This window comes from Lithobates pipiens, unplaced genomic scaffold (genome assembly GCF_037356315.1).
Source record: "Lithobates pipiens isolate NorthernLeopardFrog02 unplaced genomic scaffold, aLitPip1_a1.2 Scaffold_23, whole genome shotgun sequence".
In the NCBI taxonomy this organism is placed as follows: domain Eukaryota; kingdom Metazoa; phylum Chordata; class Amphibia; order Anura; family Ranidae; genus Lithobates; species Lithobates pipiens.
This window is the reverse complement of record NW_027507785.1, coordinates 48,444,577-48,461,120: the sequence shown is the minus strand read 5'-3', so window position 1 is coordinate 48,461,120 and position 16,544 is coordinate 48,444,577. Positions and strand designations below refer to the sequence as shown.

Below are 16,544 nucleotides of genomic sequence, written 5' to 3'. Positions count from 1 at the left end.
CTCTCGATTCCAGCATGCTGAGATCTCACCATTTATAGTGTTTACCTTCACTGTCCGACACAACACAGTGTGAATCGTCCATCATGTAAGTTTCTTCTGGCTTGTATGTATGGTTTCTTGGCACTTCCGTTACATGGTCTTGTACGTCAGGCAGCGAGTGGCTCGAGCAGAACTGGGGACAACTATCCACTGGGGGCTGGGACATTCCACCACCTGAACGAGACACAGACTTTCCTACTGGGCTGACGGGACTTTCTTCTTCGGAAGCCTGCGATCGCATCGGGGCTCGTCCCCGACTTTGACTCATAGTGAGCGTAGAAGGTTTGGAGCTTGTCTTATGATACCTGTCCGATGAGTCCCTTTCATAGGATTTGCTCCTACTGCTTCCTGAATCACGGCTTGATTTTTCCAGACCATAACTGGATGCTGACCTTGATCGGCTCCCGGAACTGTAAATTCTATCGTCTTCTTCTACCATGTCTCTACCTGACCCTCCATAATATTTTTGCTGCTCGTACACATTTTTCTTTAGGCCGTATGTTATCTCGTCCTGAAGTTTTTTTGCTCTTGAGGACACACTACAGCTGTTGCTCATTGATGTTGTCACTGGATAGGAAGCTGCTAGGTCAGATTCTACATCTTTAGCTTCTTCAATTGGAGAAAATTTGGAAATTTTCTGTTCCATTCCCTGTTTTCTGTGCTTGCTGCGCTTGGATGACACAACAGCTGGAGCCAAATTTTTGGATGGGTGTTTTGGCATTCCCATGCTAGAGCCATGTTTATCTATCCGTGACGGGTGTCGAGAATCATTATCTACATAGTAGTAAGAGCCACCAGAAGAATCACGACCGTTACCATCGCTGCTACGTTGATAGCTGTTTCTTCCACGATAATCTGAGCTGTGGTGATCATATACATCCTCTTCCGACTCTTCCTCTGCTCTAGAATAACAACACGGCTTGCTTAAACTATCGCTTTCCATGTGACCGTTTTTCTCCTTGATATGACGGCCATTGTTATTTTGCTGACTGGGCTGAGAAGGAGGTTCGACTTTTTGGCTTTCTGATACTGGTGGGTTCTCTTTAGTCAGTTCGCTAATATCATCAATCATCACATAGTTACGAGGAATATTTTGTTCCAGATTTGTGTAATGGGAGTCTGATGTGTAACTATTTGAGGGGCTTTCTGCTCCATTACCTCTGTCAGTCTGCCTTGCATCTCCTGCCTTGTACTGGTCAAAAGTGCTAGCTGCAGTTGTGCTACTGAAGGCTGTATCAGGAGTTGCCGAGGATATGACCACCGTAGGGTTTGCTATCACTTCATAATTTGTAGGAACTTTGTGTTCTAGATCAGCCAGCGATGTCTGCCTTGGCTTTTGGTGGGAGCTAAAAGTGTCTGCTTGTGATGGAAAACCTGAGTTTAAAGAAGTTTGTAATGGTGTTTGATTTGCATAGGTAGTGTGGGCTTGATAATTAGGATGTGGTGGCCGGAAACCTGTATGACTTTGCAGGCCTAAATCTGTCTGATAGCTTGTTGTTGGGGCAATGTTGTGTGTCTGATATGAAGTTTGTGTAGGGTAATTTGACATTTGAGTCTGAAAGCTATTTTGAGATGGACCATTACTAGATACAGGATATGGGGATTGCTCGAATCTGGTTTGTTGGAGAGAAGTAGTGACTGGGGTAACTGTTTGGCCGGTAGTGTACTGGTAGGAGTTAGATATGTAAGAGGAAGCTGATGTTTGAAACTGCTGTGGATTCTGTAACTCTGAATATTGAGGGGTAGGGCCTGTCCTGTTCAATAGGTTGTTGCCGTCATAACCAGAAATCCGCATATTGTTGAGTTCACTGTCCGACATGTAATCCCTGTTTTCACCCATAGATCTGAGGTAAGGGACATCTCTTCTACCACCCACTTCCTTCACCACAGACTCCTTCCTCTGATAGATACCAAGCTCTAGATATTTTAGTTTAGCATCAATCTCCTTCTCTTCTTCTTCCAGTTCTGCTTGCTGCTTGCGAAGTTTTGTTGATTCTTGCTCTACAATCTTCAGGTCATGATCGAGAGTTTTCATAAAACCGACTTTCGGTAGCTGAACTGGTTGCCCTGCCGTCATCCTCTGAGTGAGATTCGGCATGTACATTTGGGTGTGTGCCTGACTTGTGGTGATAGGAAGATGAGCTTCGTCAGGAGGTGGACTGGGTAGAGTCCGCTTCACTTTGCGTGTCAAAGTATTTGGCTGGAAAGCTGAAATCTACAATGAATAAAATACATGTGTAGACTGCCAAGGTATTCACAATTAACAACAAGCTAACTATTGTCCATAAAATGAAAAAAAAATAAGTAGGTGACTTTTAGTAAGACAACTGAAAACTGCTAACAAATCTATGTAACTGATGAATTTGTTTATTAAAGGAAAACCAAATGGTGTCATCTGTAAACTATATATCAGGGGTCTCCAAACTTTCTAAACAAAAGGCCAGTTTACTGTCCTTCTGACTTTAGAGGGGGCAGGGGCAAGTGGGAGTAGACAATCCTGGCATAAATGGAAGAAAAACAATTATTGGGGGGAATAATATTGGGGGGAAAATAGTGCCCCACTGTTGATGTCAGTGGCAGGAATAGTGTCTTATCATAGTTGGAGGAATAATGGCCAACTGGTGCCAGTAGGAGGAATTGTGCCCCATCTTTGGTGTTAGTAGGAGCAATAGTGCCCCTTCATTGGTGTGAGAGGAATAGTGCCCCATCTTTGGTGTCAGTGGGAGGAAAATTGCCCCATCATTGGTGTTAGTGGGAGCAATAGTGCCCCATCATTGGTGTTAGTGGGAGGAATCGTGCCCCATCATTGGTGTTAGTGGGAGGAATCGTGCCCCATCATTGGGAGGAATTTTCCCCATTGTGGATGTCAGTAGAAGTTAAAGTACCCCATTGTTGGTGTCAGTGGCAGGAATTATGCCCCACTGTTGGAGTGAGTGGATGGAATAAAGTCAAGCAAAGGGCCACATCATGGTGGCACAGTGGTGTAGTGGGTAGCACTCTCACCTAGCAGTAAAAAGGGTCGCTGGTTCAAATCCCAACCATGACCCTACCTGCCTGGAGTTTGCATGTTCTCCCTGTGTCTGCGTGGGTTTCTTCTGGGTACTCCGGTTTCCTCCCACACTCCAAAGACATGAAGGTAGGTTAATTGGCTTCTGTCCAAAATTGGCCCCTAGTATATGAATGGGGACCTTGGATTGTGGGCTCCTTGAGGGTAGGGACCGATGTGAGTGTGCAATGTACAGGGATAGGGTCAATTGTAGACACTCACTCAGGTTGAACTGGATGGACTGGTGTCTTTATTCAACCTTACTAACTATGTAACATCTGGCCCCCAGGACACAATCTGGAGACCACTGCTATATAATATACATTGGTGTTATAGCCTTATAGGAGGAGGATAGCCCCATCCCAATCAGGCAAAAGATTCTGAACAATACAGAATGAGCCAATTTGATTGTATGACGTGAATCAGGTTGGGACACCTACGTCTGTCTTATTAAAAATGGAATCTGCTTTATACTTTCAACTCCACCTGGGAATCAATGAATTATTTGGTCTACTTTATCTTTGTTCATCTAAATTTAAACTTGGCTCGTCTTAATTTCATGGCCTCAAAAAATTAAAACATAATGCTGAAAATATTAATGGAAAAATATTGTGGCCTGTGCAGCCTGGCGGGGCCTATAGGTGTATCTTAAACTCAAGATTATAAATCTATTCTGTCTGTATTGGCACTGATGAATCTCATGCAATAAATAAATAAAAAAATAAATGTGTACTCTTGTAAGCATAAAAAAAACAATATGTGTCTGACTATCTCATATTCTATTATTATAGGTAGCTAAACAAATGCACACACCATCAGTCTCTAAAGGAGACTCTGGAAGAGCACAATTAAACTCTTGTACATGAGAATGTATTAAAATCTGCACATAGCTTAACAAAATGGAACAATGCTTGATGTGTGCGTCTACAGAATGTCAGTGTAATGTTATGCAGGATAGTACAGAATACCTCTTACCTGGGCACCTTGCAGCAAGTGTTGCTGATACATAGAGAATCTGTCCTTGGTGGACTCCTCAGAGGTGGGGCTGATGGGTTTTGGATCTGACAAGGATCTTTGCATGCTTTTGATTGGACGGGGCAGTATTTGCTGCCGTTGGGTGGTTTCAGCTGTAAAATGTTTCTGCGGGGTGACATGAGCTTTGTTGAGTCTCTCGCTAGAAGCAAATGTAGATTCCAGAAGTCTGTGAGGTGAGAGTGGAGAAACTGGTGAATAAAGAACTTGGGGGGACTTGGGAGGCTGTCTGTGAACTAGCTGAGAGAGAGTGTCTGAGGGAAGATGGGACTGATAACCGATCTCCAGTGGATCAGGTTTCTTCTTTCCTTGTTGTCTTGCCATATTAGCATCTAAAGGCCCAGATGTTCCAGTCTGGATATGGGAGGAATAAGGCGTAATTGTTGTAGGAACATTCAGCTGTGGTACCACAATGCCATGGGATTGAGTCTCTGGTTCTGTTTGGCAGGCCAGGCTCTCACCTCGATGTGTCTTCTCTGGAGCAGATATATATTTTATAATCTCCACTTTGGGATCTGGAGTAATGATATGTATGGATGGAGAGACTCTCTGAAGCTGGTCTGGCTCTGTTTGCACTGAACAATCACTGATGGTCTGGATGGCAATGCTCGACGTTCCTTTGGAATCATGCTTGCTGTCTGAGCTGGAATCTGAATGGCGTGAAAACCTGGACCTTCGTCTTCGGACTGGCTGCTCCCAGTCTGCATTGTCTTCGTCATCTGTTTGAACGCTGCAATCAGTGCTTCTTTTTGTTTTGCGGCGTCGGGACATGTAAAACCTCTCTTCTCCGTCTTCATCATCAGTCTGGACACTGCTGTCTGTTATCTTCTTAACAATGTATGGTTCATGACCGTCATCGGTGTTATAGGCATCCCTTAGCCTTGGCATTGAATTTCTCTTCTTAATGGTTCTGTTTACTTCCCACTGTTCTTCTGTTTGAAGAGACATCTCTGAAGCAGAATTAGTTAGTGGCCTCTGGGGTCCAGGGTATCGTGGTTGTCCTTGCACATCTGGCGCGGTAGGTGCCACGGCAATGAAAGGAGGGTTTATTGGTTGCCAATACTGCCCACTTTGGGCTAGGGTTCTTTGCATTTCAATTGCAATTTCAGTGGCTGTCTGGGCTGGCAGCCTTGCTGGCTGCTCATTGGCTGGAGGAGGTGCAGTTTTTTGTCTCTTCTGTTCCTCCAGTTGCTGCTGAAGATGCTGTTGCAACTGCTGAATCTGTTCAAGCTGCAACCTTTGCTGGGCCAGCTGCTCCCGCTGTAAAGCAAACTGTGCTTGGCGTTCTTCCTGCTGCTGCTGCAGAACTTGGTGCTTGATGGATTGCAACTCTTGCAGCTCTCTCTGGACGAGCATCTGTTCCTTCTCTCTGTGTCGGTGAAGTTCTAAGCGTTCCCTTTCCAGCTCTTCATGTAAACGCATTTGTCTTAGAGCCTCTATTTCCACTCTTTCTCTTTCAATCTGAAGATGATGTTCCTGCTGCTTCCTCTGTCGCTCCTCTTCTTTCTCTTTCTCCTTCTCCTCTTTTTCACTTGTGACTTTATGAGCTGATCTGGTTGTCTGGCTTTCTGAAACTGGCTTTTGGCTGGCAGGCTGTTGTCCAGCATCTTTAGGATTCACCTGTTGTGCAGAGGAGGTGGCAGGATGCACCTCAGAGGTTGCTGCCATTGTAGGTTCTGTATGTACAGTTGAAGCAACAACCATGGTTGTAGGTGTTGTTGAAACAGGGAGAGATGACACTGCACTTGTAGTAACTGTACACGTAACAGTGCTAGCAGGTTTTCCCAAGTAAACAGGAGCCTCAATTACTGATGCTGTAGAAGCAGGAGGAAATCTACTTACTCCAGGGTAACGATACACTGGTTGTGATCCCAGTGCCATCCTTGGAGCAACAAGTGGCACTCTAGTCAGGCTTGCCAGTGGTACAGCTGTGATGTTCCCTGGGCCGTATGGTCTGTACAAACCTCTTATCATTGGCCGAAGTACAGGCGCTGGCTGTGTGGTGATTGGAAGAGTGGAGGCAATGGGTGTATTTATTGTTGAGTAAATCATGCCATCGGCAGCTCTGACAGTGGCGGGAGATGGATACATCTGTCTAATAGCCGAAGGCCGGCCACCAGCAACATTATACTGTCCTAAACCTCCAAAGCCTTGACGTGTGTCTGGGAAATGGGGACTATACATCATGTTTTGCCTAATGGGTGTAAGTCCTTGCTGACTATGTGCCATGTTTGCTGCAGGCCCTGCCCCTATTGTGGTAGGACCATACTGCAAAATATCTGCACTGTTTGCATGTCGACCCCCATAATGATCCATAGAATTTAAGGCTGCACACATCCTGCTGATTTCTCTAGCTGTTGTGGCACTATACTGAGCAAGGCTAGACTCTTGAAAGTTAGACAGGTCTCTAGAGGAATATCTGTAGTCAGAATATATATTAGACAATGAACTGTACCGTCTCATAGGTAATGAGCTATTAAATAAATCAGGGGCTTGCCGTAAGTCTGTAAAGGACCCATACTGCATTCCCTGGTTTAGGTAGTTCCCATCAGAGAAGTTCATGCTGTAGGAGCTTTTCATTGTAGATAGATCCATCGCACTTTCTCCACCGCTAGAATGGTAGGGATGATATAAACTCATATCTGAAAGATTGGTCTCTGACATGGAGGAATACAGTCTTCCAGGATAAGGATAAAATTTTTGCTCTTCATATAAATTCTGAGTGGGTGCGGGGGGTGCTGGTTGTATCGGTGGCATCGGCTTGGACTCCCTATAGCGATAATTATCTGAAAGCTCTTGTTCTCTCTGCCCATAGTACTGACCCCCAGGCCTGACTGCTTGAGCTGGTTCTGCACTTTTTTCCACTACGTTAGGGTTATTATATCCACCTGCACAACTTCCACCAAAGGGGAACTTATAGACCACATCACAGCACACCACCTGGCTCTCGGGTTTTATGTTTGTCAGGTCCAAAGCATTTGATGGCTGTTCTTCTTTCACAAGTTTTGTAACTGTGTTAGATGCCATCTCATCGAGTTGTACCATCATGGTGTGGGGCTGGGCTCCAGCAATGTTTACCGGTGGATATTGTACTTTAGGCTCTGGAACACCCTTATATGCTTCAGGATAACCCATGGACTGCTCCTGGTGAAACTGTCTGGGCATAGCACTGATGTTAGCAATGTTCTGAACATTACCAGTCTGTGATACAATATCTCGTTTAACCGCTGATGTTACCTGACTTGGAAGATTGTATCTGGCAAATATCTCCTTCTGCATAGTGCCAATCTCTTCTGGCTTACCAACAGGTGCCGCAGTGCCAGCACTAATCACCCCTGCCCTCATGCCAGGCGGTGCTGTTTGTTCCATATGCCTGACTTGTGTCAAGCACACTGCACTTCCGGTGCCCTGACCAAAGTCCACCCTATTCTGAAAAGGATCCCCATACACTACAGGCTGCTTTGGCTGTGATACAATCATGGACGTTGCAACAGTTATGCTGACAGTTGTGGCTGTGCCAATAACAGCATGTGGCTGCTCTTGGGCATTTAAATTTACACAGAGCGGCTGCACAGCTGTAGTCTGCCGCATCGGGGATTGGTCCATTGTTAAAGAGTATCGTCTTGTTTCTGTAGCCAAAGATGTAAGATCCATGCCTTGGTCAGTCATAATGACTGGTGTGGTTTTCATTGCAGTCCGTAAATCGACAGCACTGCCGCTAGGCTTTGGCCCAGGCTCGACCCTAGATGTTCCAGGTACAGAAGAAATTCTACACAATGAGATATTCTCAGGTGGCAAAGAACCCCAGTTATAAGTGTTGGATGAGCTATCTATCATTGCTGTCTGCTGTCCTTTAGCGGCTGTATGCATTGCCATAGTGGGGGCTCTTTCTACAACTGTGTGTCCCTTACTGTAGCTGGGCTGCATTTGTTCTTGCTGGGATTGTGAACTACTAGCTGATGGCTGGCTATAACTGTGAATGGTTTGCTGGCGGTTTAATCTAGTAGGGGATGTGACTGTTGAGGTAGAGGAACTAACACTCTTAGGCCTAGTTTGGCTGGATGTATCTGATGCTAATGTAATAACCATAAATGGAGAATCTTGAGAAGATTGCTGCCTAGAAAGACGAGGTGACCTAGTGCGCTCGGGTGTCTGTGTACCATGAGCTACCATAGGGGAAGAGCCACCAGAGGAAGAGGGCCCACTTATATCAGTCCTGTGGATGGTTTGAGTCTGAGATGAAAATTCCGCAGTACTTCTGCTTCCCGTTGACATACTTATTCTTGGAGCTGAATGAGTTGGACTTTGTGTGGGAGAGGTAGGGGAAAGCGGGGGACTAGAACTCTTAAAAAAAGAAATAACTTTTGAAGTCAGTGACACATTTGTCCCCACGTTCTGTGCTTTATCTCTTGGTGACATGTTAACATCTGCAGCCATTCTATTTCTATATTGTTCTTCATTGGAGCTATAGTCAGGAGTTGCTCTGGAATGCGAGTAGCTTCTGTGAGCAGGAGTAGCAGATGAGGCATCGGCAGTCGCAGTAGATGTACTAGCTGTGGACACTTTGCTGTACTGGTGAGTTGATGTCATTGTCTTAGAGGTGGGTACAGTAGAGGAACTGTGGAGTTTCGCCTGATCAACGCCATCTTTGGAGAAGTGCTGTGTAACATGTACATCAGGTATGACTCTTCCAGAGCTGGTTTCGGAAAAGGACACTGGTGCAGACAGCTGAGTCGGACTTGTTCCAGGAGTAAGAGGACCACTCACTTGCTTCATCATTTCATTATATGCATTTTCAGCATTTAGAAATTGCTTTTCAGCGTATGCTTCTTTCTTGTTATCATCTTGTAACGAGAAGTCAATCGAGGATGACTGATGCATTCTTGAAATATTTTGAGACGTCTGTAAAATTTCATCGTACACTGTCCCAGAGGTTGACATGTCAAGATGGTAGTCACTCTGCGTAGAACCGTGTCTACTACTGTCATAGCCATAATCGTCAATATATTGGTACTCAAAGTTGTTCTGGCTTTCTGTGCCCACATAACCAACCTGCTGATAACTGTTTCCATACATCACATTTTGTTGCGGTTGCTGCTGTTTCTGAAACATTTCGGCTTTTCTCATCATCTCCTCGTAGACCTCTTCCGCACTCTTCAGTGGCTTGTTACTGCAGCCAGAAGATGTCTTTTCTGTTGGCGAGTACAGAGACATAAATGTAGGCAAATTGTATTCACTCCCTGACTTGTATAGCTTTGAAGCCATGATCTCAAATCCCTCTGCCTCTGAGTCAATAGATGGTGAATATTCTGAACAAGAAGATCTGTGCAGCTCTTCCATTTCTGCCGCTTGTCTCATTTCTTCAGTAGGTGAGGCATCTTCAATTGGAGACAGATTGCTAGGTGGTGTTTTTGATCGTTCTCTTCTTCTTTGTGCTCTTAGTTCTTCCTTGTCTCTTTTGGTCTTGCGTGCAGTGCTTCGAATTCTTTGTTGTTCTACTTCTCTCATTTTTTCCTGTTCACGAAGAAGCTCTTCCTCCTCTCGCAGTTCTTCTTCTTCTGAGGAGTCCTCAATTGTAGGAAGTAAGGGACCATGTGAGCGATGCCGAGCTTTCCTTTGCTGCTTTACCTCCTCCAGTCTCTGTCTTCGACTGGGGCTGCTGTCACTATCCTCTTCAAGGGATGATAATGATGTGGGTGATGTACCACTGGTGTAACTTGGAGTTGTTGCAGGTAATGTGGATGAATACTCTCCCCTAGACCTTTCCTCGGGGGATCCAGTCAGACTTTCCATCTCTAATTCAGGTTCCCTGTCTAAAGTAATGTCTGCTTCATGATCAAGGTCAATGTCTCGATTGTAGTTGTTTGTGCTGTTCAATTCAATAGTCTTAAACCGCCGGAGTCCCCCTTGAGATGCAGTCATATCTTCATCTTCTACCTCTATACCTTTTCCATTCTCATCATACATGTTAGATGAATTGTAGGCAAGGGATCTCTTTGAGGTACTTTTGGATTTTTCTGAGTCTGCTTTGTGTCCATTTTTAGCACTGCTGTACTTGATATGGTTATATTGTTCATCTTCATCTTCAAGATTGTCTTCTTCTGCACTCATTTCTAATAACTGTCTCCTCATGAACTCTTCATCGGTGAAGCCTCCTTGAGGCTGCCTTGTTGGTAAAGGTGAGAAACCTTCACTACTGTCTTCGACATAATCATGACGAAGTTTGCTGCCGAATTCATCAGATGACTCCATGCGCTCTCTTTGGTCTCGCTGATTTTCCCATTCCAGAGAGTCTTCATCTTCTTCCAGGATATCTTCCAGTTCCTCGTCAGAGTCGAATGCTTCGGGTGTAATGGTTAGTGATTTGGGTCTCTGCTTTTGTTTTTGATCTTCCCGTAAGCTATGGAACAACTTCCCATTGTCGCTCTTTGATTCCAACAGGGGCCGCATAGAGCTCTCCAACTTGGTCAATTCAGATGGGCTTGGTGGGCTACGCTGAGAGATGCCAGTGGTGTTCAGTTTTTCTTCCTCTTGTTGTAGCAGTCCTGCAATCTCACTTTGAGAGCTGGAGATTCCATCAGAAGAGTATCCGGTGTCACTAAGACTTTGAGGGCTGCGGGACAAGTCATGGGAATAAGGCTTGCTGATATCCTGTGGGGAAAAAAAAAAAAAAAAAGTTTATACTACAAGTCACGGTATCCGTTGTTATATAGAAAATCGACAACAAAAAGAAAAATCCACCGCTCCAGGCTGATCCACCAAGAAACTGGCCACTCCAAACAAGTAGGGGTCCCAGGTGCAGGCTAATTGCACTAGCCAAATGAAGAAACCGCACTCCGGATCAGGTAAAATAGGTTGTGCCTTTATTGTTCCCACCAAAAAAAACCTTCACATCATACGAATTACAGCAGCAGAGGGAATGTAGAACAGGGAATGTTGACGCGTTTCACGCTGAAATTAGCGCTTACTCATAGCATTCCCTGTTCTACATTCCCTCTGCTGCTGTAATTCGTATGATGTGAAGGTTTTTTTTTGGTGGAAACAATAAAGGCACAACCTATTTTACCTGATCCGGAGTGCGGCTATCCAGAGTTTTTTCGGTTTCTTCATCCGTTGTTATATAGTGAGTATATTGATCCTCAAATCAGGATAATCTAACAAGACTGATAAATCTGACATCTTCTGGTGAACTGATTTCTTTGACGAAGAGCAGATTTTTCCTCTCTGGCAACAATCACACAATTTGTCAGTTCTGTTTGCCAGGATTCCCGCAACGAGTGATTCCCCTCAGTTCTGACAAATCTACTTAAACAGGACATTAAAGAAAGTTGCCAGATTTTTATTGTGTCCAATTATTACATCAATTGGCTCATCTTTACTGGTGAATAAATATGATTGGTTATTCCGAAGGAGAGAAGAAGTAGCAGGATCTTTATTGAAAAGAAAAACTCCACACTTTTTTACATATTTTTATGCTATAAACTCAGCTTCACTCAGAACCTTTGTTATGGGCGTAGTGAGGAAGGAAGGGTTAGAGCCCCTGCTGGGTTTTTATTACTCAAAGACAGACACCCACACAATTTATATATATGTCTCAACCCAACGAATCACCATAGCAAATGTATGAAAAACATTATATATATATATATATATATATATATATATATATATATATATATATTATTACAGTGCCTTGCGAAAGTATTCGGCCCCGTTGAACTTTTCAACCTTTTGCCACATTTCAGGTTTCAAACATAAAGATATAAAATTGTTATTTTTTGTGAAGAATCACCAACAAGTGGGACACAATTGTGAAGTGGAACGAAATCTATTGGATTTTTGAAACTTTTTTAACTAATAAAAAAATGAAAAGTGGGGCGTGCAAAATTATTCGGCCCCCTTGCGTTAATACTTTGTAGAGCCACCTTTTGCTACGATTACAGCTGCAAGTCGCTTGGGGTATGTCTCTATCAGTTTTGCACATCGAGAGACTGAAATTCTTGCCCATTCTTCCTTGCAAAACAGCTGGAGCTCAGTGAGGTTGGATGGAGAGCATTTGTGAACAGCAGTTTTCAGCTCTTTCCACAGATTCTCGATTGGATTCAGGTCTGGACTTTGATTTGGCCATTCTAACACCTGGATACGTTTATTTGTGAACCATTCCTTTGTAGATTTTGCTGTATGTTTGGGGATCATTGTCTTGTTGGAAGATAAATCTCCGTCCCAGTTTCAGGTCTTTTGCAGACTCCAACAGGTTTTCATCCAGAATGGTCCTGTATTTGGCTGCATCCATCTTCCCCTCAATTTTAACCATCTTCCCTGTCCCTGCTGAAGAAAAGCAGGCCCAAACCATGATGCTGCCACCACCATGTGTGACAGTGTTGATGGTGTGTTGAGGGTGATGAGCTGTGTTGCTTTTACGCCAAACATATCGTTTTGCATTGTGGGCAAAAAGTTCGATTTTGGTTTCATGTGACCAGAGCACCTTCTTCCACATGTTTGGTGTGTCTCCCAGGTGGCTTGTGGCAAACTTTAGACGAGACCACACAGGTGGATTCTATTTATCACCATCAGTCATTTAGGACAACATTGGATCATTCAGAGATCCTCGCTGAACTTCTGGAGTGAGTTTGCTGCACTGAAAGTAAAGGGGCCGAATAATTTTGCACGCACCATTTTTCAGTTTTTTATTTGCTAAAAAAGTTTAAAATATCCAATAGATTTCGTTCCACTTCACAATTGTGTCCCACTTGTTGGTGATTCTTCAAAAAAAATTAAAATTTTATATCTTTATGTTTGAAGCCTGAAATGTGGCAAAAGGTTGAAAAGTTCAAGGGGGCCGAATACTTTCGCAAGGCACTGTATATATATATATATATATATATATATAGCCTCGTATTGGGGTGGTAATACCGGGATCACGGTTGATGCTACAATTTTTTTTCAGGAGGAGAGTCCCCACAAGTGATATATAAAGTGGGTAAAATAAGTATTCAACACATCATTATTTTCCTCGGTAAATATAATGGTAAAGGTGTTGTTGACATGAAATTGTCACCCACCACATGTCGGTAACAACCCATACAATCCATACATAAAAAGACACCAAAACAAATAAGTTCAGAAATGAAGTTCCGTGTAATAAAATGGAATGACACCGGGAAAAGTATTGAATGCGATAACTGAAATTTATTTAATATTTGGTACAAAATTCTTTGTTGGTAATGACGGCTTCAAGACGCCTCCTGTATGGATAAACGAGTCGCATGCGTTGCTCTGGTGTGATTCTGGCCCGTTCTTCCACACAAATAGTCTTCAAATCTTGAAGGTTCTGTGGGCTTCTTCTATGAACTCTGATCTTTAGTTCTTTCCATTGATTTTCTACTGGATTCAAGTCGGGTGATTGGCTGGGCCATTATGGCAGCTTCATTTCCTTTCTTTGAGACCAATAGAGAGTTTCCTTGGCTTTGTGTGTTGGGATCCTTGTCCTTCTGAAATGTCCGCCCCTCGTTTCATCTTCATCATCCTGGTAGATGGGAGCATATTTTTATCAAGAATGTCTTTGTACATTTTTCCATTCATCCTTCCTTGAATCATATGAAGTTTGTCAGTACTGTATGCTGAAAAACAGCCCCACACCATGATGTTCCCACCTCCAAACCTCACTGTTGGTATGGGGGGTGTTTTTGGGATGATGTGCCATTTGATCTTCAAACATGGTGTGCATTATGGCATCCAAAGAGTTCAATCTTGGTCTCATCTGACCAGCCTATATTCTCCAAATATTCCACAGGCTTGTCTAAATGTTGTGCAGCAACTTTTAAACGAGCTTCAACGCGCTTTTTCTTCAGCAATGGAGTCTTGGGCGGTGAGTGGTCATACAGGCCATGGCGGCTGAGTGCATTACTTATTGTTTTCTTTGAAACAATTGTATCGGCTAATTTCAGGTTTTTCTGAAGCTCTCCACGAGAAGTCCTTGGCTCTTGTACACCTCTTCCGATAATTCTCTTCACTCCTTTGTCAGAAATCAAGCGAGGAGCACCTGGTCGTGGTTGGTTTATGGTGAAATTATGATCCTTCCGTGTCTGGAATATGGCCCCAGCAGTGCTCACTGGAACATTCAGAAGTTTGGAAATTCTTCTGTGACCAATGCCATCGGTATGTTTTGCAACAATAAGGTTGTGAAGGTCTTGAGAGAGCTCTTTGCTTTTACCCATCATGAGATGTTTCTTGTGTGACACCTTGGTAATGAGACACCTTTTTTATAGGTCTGTGTTCAATACTTTTTTCCCTGTGTCATTCCATTTTATTACACATTAAATAATTAAATTTGTGAACTTATTTGTTTTGGTTTCTTTGTATGTATGGATTGCATGGGTTGTTACCAACATGTGGTGAAAATGTCATGTTAATACCTTTAGGAACATATTAACCTAGAAAAATGGTGGCATGTTCAATACTTATTTTACCCACTTTATATATATATATATATGGAAAAAGGAGGATCTAAGTGTAACAAACAATACTGCTTTACTGCATTCTTTAAAAATCCTAAATTATATAAAATATTGACCCAAGATATAGATCATATTTTGAATTTGAAAGCAGTGGTCTCCAAACTGCGGCTCTTCACCTACTTTTACCTGGCCCTTGGGGCATTATTCCCCTCATTGTCAGCAACCAATGATGGGACTATTCCTCCCATTGATACCAATGATGGGGCAATATTCCTCCCATTGACACCAATGATGGAGCACTATTCCTTCCACTGAAATAAGTGACGGGGCATAATTCCTTCCATTGACACCAACGATAGGGCATAATTTCTTTCATTGATAGTAATGATGGGCCACCATTCCTCCCACTGACACCAACGATGGGGAACTATTCCACCTAATGACACTGATAAAAGGGCACAATTCCTCCCACTGACACCAACGCTGAGGCACAATTCCTTCCACTGAAACAAATGATGGGGCATAATTCCTTTCATTAATACCACGATGGGGCACAATTCCTTACATTGACACCAACAATGGGGCATAATTCCTTTCATTGATACCAATGATGGGACACTATTCCTCCCAATGGTACCAATAATGGTGAATAATGTGATACCTCCCATTGATGCCAATGATGGGGCATTATTAATCTCATTGATACAAATGATGGAGCACTATTACTAGCACTGACAGCAATGATGGGGCACTATTCCTCCCAATGATACCAATAATGGTGCATTATACCCCCCATTGATACCACTGATTGGGTACTATTAACCCCATTGATACCAAGGATGGGGCACTATTCCTCCCAATGGTACCAATAATGGTGAATAATGTGATACCTCCCATTGATGCCAATGATGGGGCATTATTAATCTCATTGATACAAATGATGGAGCACTATTACTAGCACTGACAGCAATGATGGGGCACTATTCCTCCCAATGATACCAATAATTGTGCATTATACCTCCCATTGATACCACCGATTGGGTACTATTAATCCCATTGATACCAAGGATGGGGCACTATATCTCTCATTGATACCAATGATGCAGCACTATTCCTCCCATTGATACCAATGATGGGGCACTATTCCTCCCACTGACGCCAGCAATGAGGCAATATTACTACCACTGATACCAATGATGGTTCACTAGTCCTCCCAATGATACTAATAATGGTGCACTATACCTCCCATTGATACCACCGATTGGGTACTATTAATCCCATTGATACCAAGGATGGTGCACTATTTCTCTCATTGATAACAATGATGGAGGACTATTCCTCCCAATGATACCAACGATGGGGCACTATTACTCCCCCTAATGCCAATTATGGGGAATTGTTTACTACCACTGACGCCAGGACATTTTCTACTCCCACAGGTCACAGTCAGGCCCTCCTACAGTTTGGAGGACAGTAAACTGGCCCTTTGTTTAGAAAGTTTGGAGACCCCTGTTTTAAAGGATGTAATTAAAGAGGAGGGCCGGTTATACAAAAAAAAAAAAAAAAAAGTCAGCAGCTGCAAACACTGCAGCTGCTGACTTAATCAACACACTCACCTGTCCAGGGCGCCCGCGATGTCGGCCGCCCGAGGCCGACCCGTCCCTCGGCTCTCGGGTCCCGGCGCCGCCATTCCTTGTAAGGGAAACAGGCAGTGGAGTCTTACGGCTTCACTGCCCGTTTCCTACTGCGCATGCGCGAGTCCCGCAGCTACTGCGCATGCGCGAGTCCCGCAGCGCTTTCTGAATGGGACGCGCTGTGTTCTGGAACACACAGTTCCCAGAACACAGCGCAACCCATTACCCAGAAGACGCCGCGACGAAGACAGAAGACAGAAGATCTCCGCGGAGGAGGAAGAGGAAGATTAGGAGAAAGTGCCTAGCAACAGGCATTTCTGGTAAGTAAAAAAAAAA

At 43.7% G+C, this 16,544-nt stretch overlaps 1 protein-coding gene across 2 annotated transcripts in view; it reads right to left on the bottom strand.

The window, feature by feature from the left end:
• Positions 1 to 16,544, bottom strand: part of BSN (bassoon presynaptic cytomatrix protein) — a 230,275-nt gene that overhangs the window by 37,223 nt on the left and 176,508 nt on the right. For both annotated transcript variants that reach the window (XR_013262273.1, XM_077451559.1), the window contains exons 5-6: positions 4,061 to 10,768; positions 46 to 2,254 (exon numbers count right to left, since the gene is read on the bottom strand). Coding sequence is in view for 1 of the 2 variants with exons in the window: in XM_077451559.1 (XP_077307685.1) it covers positions 46 to 2,254; positions 4,061 to 10,768 (8,917 nt within the window). In the remaining variant the exon portion in view is untranslated. The remainder of the gene's footprint in view (positions 1 to 45; positions 2,255 to 4,060; positions 10,769 to 16,544) is intronic.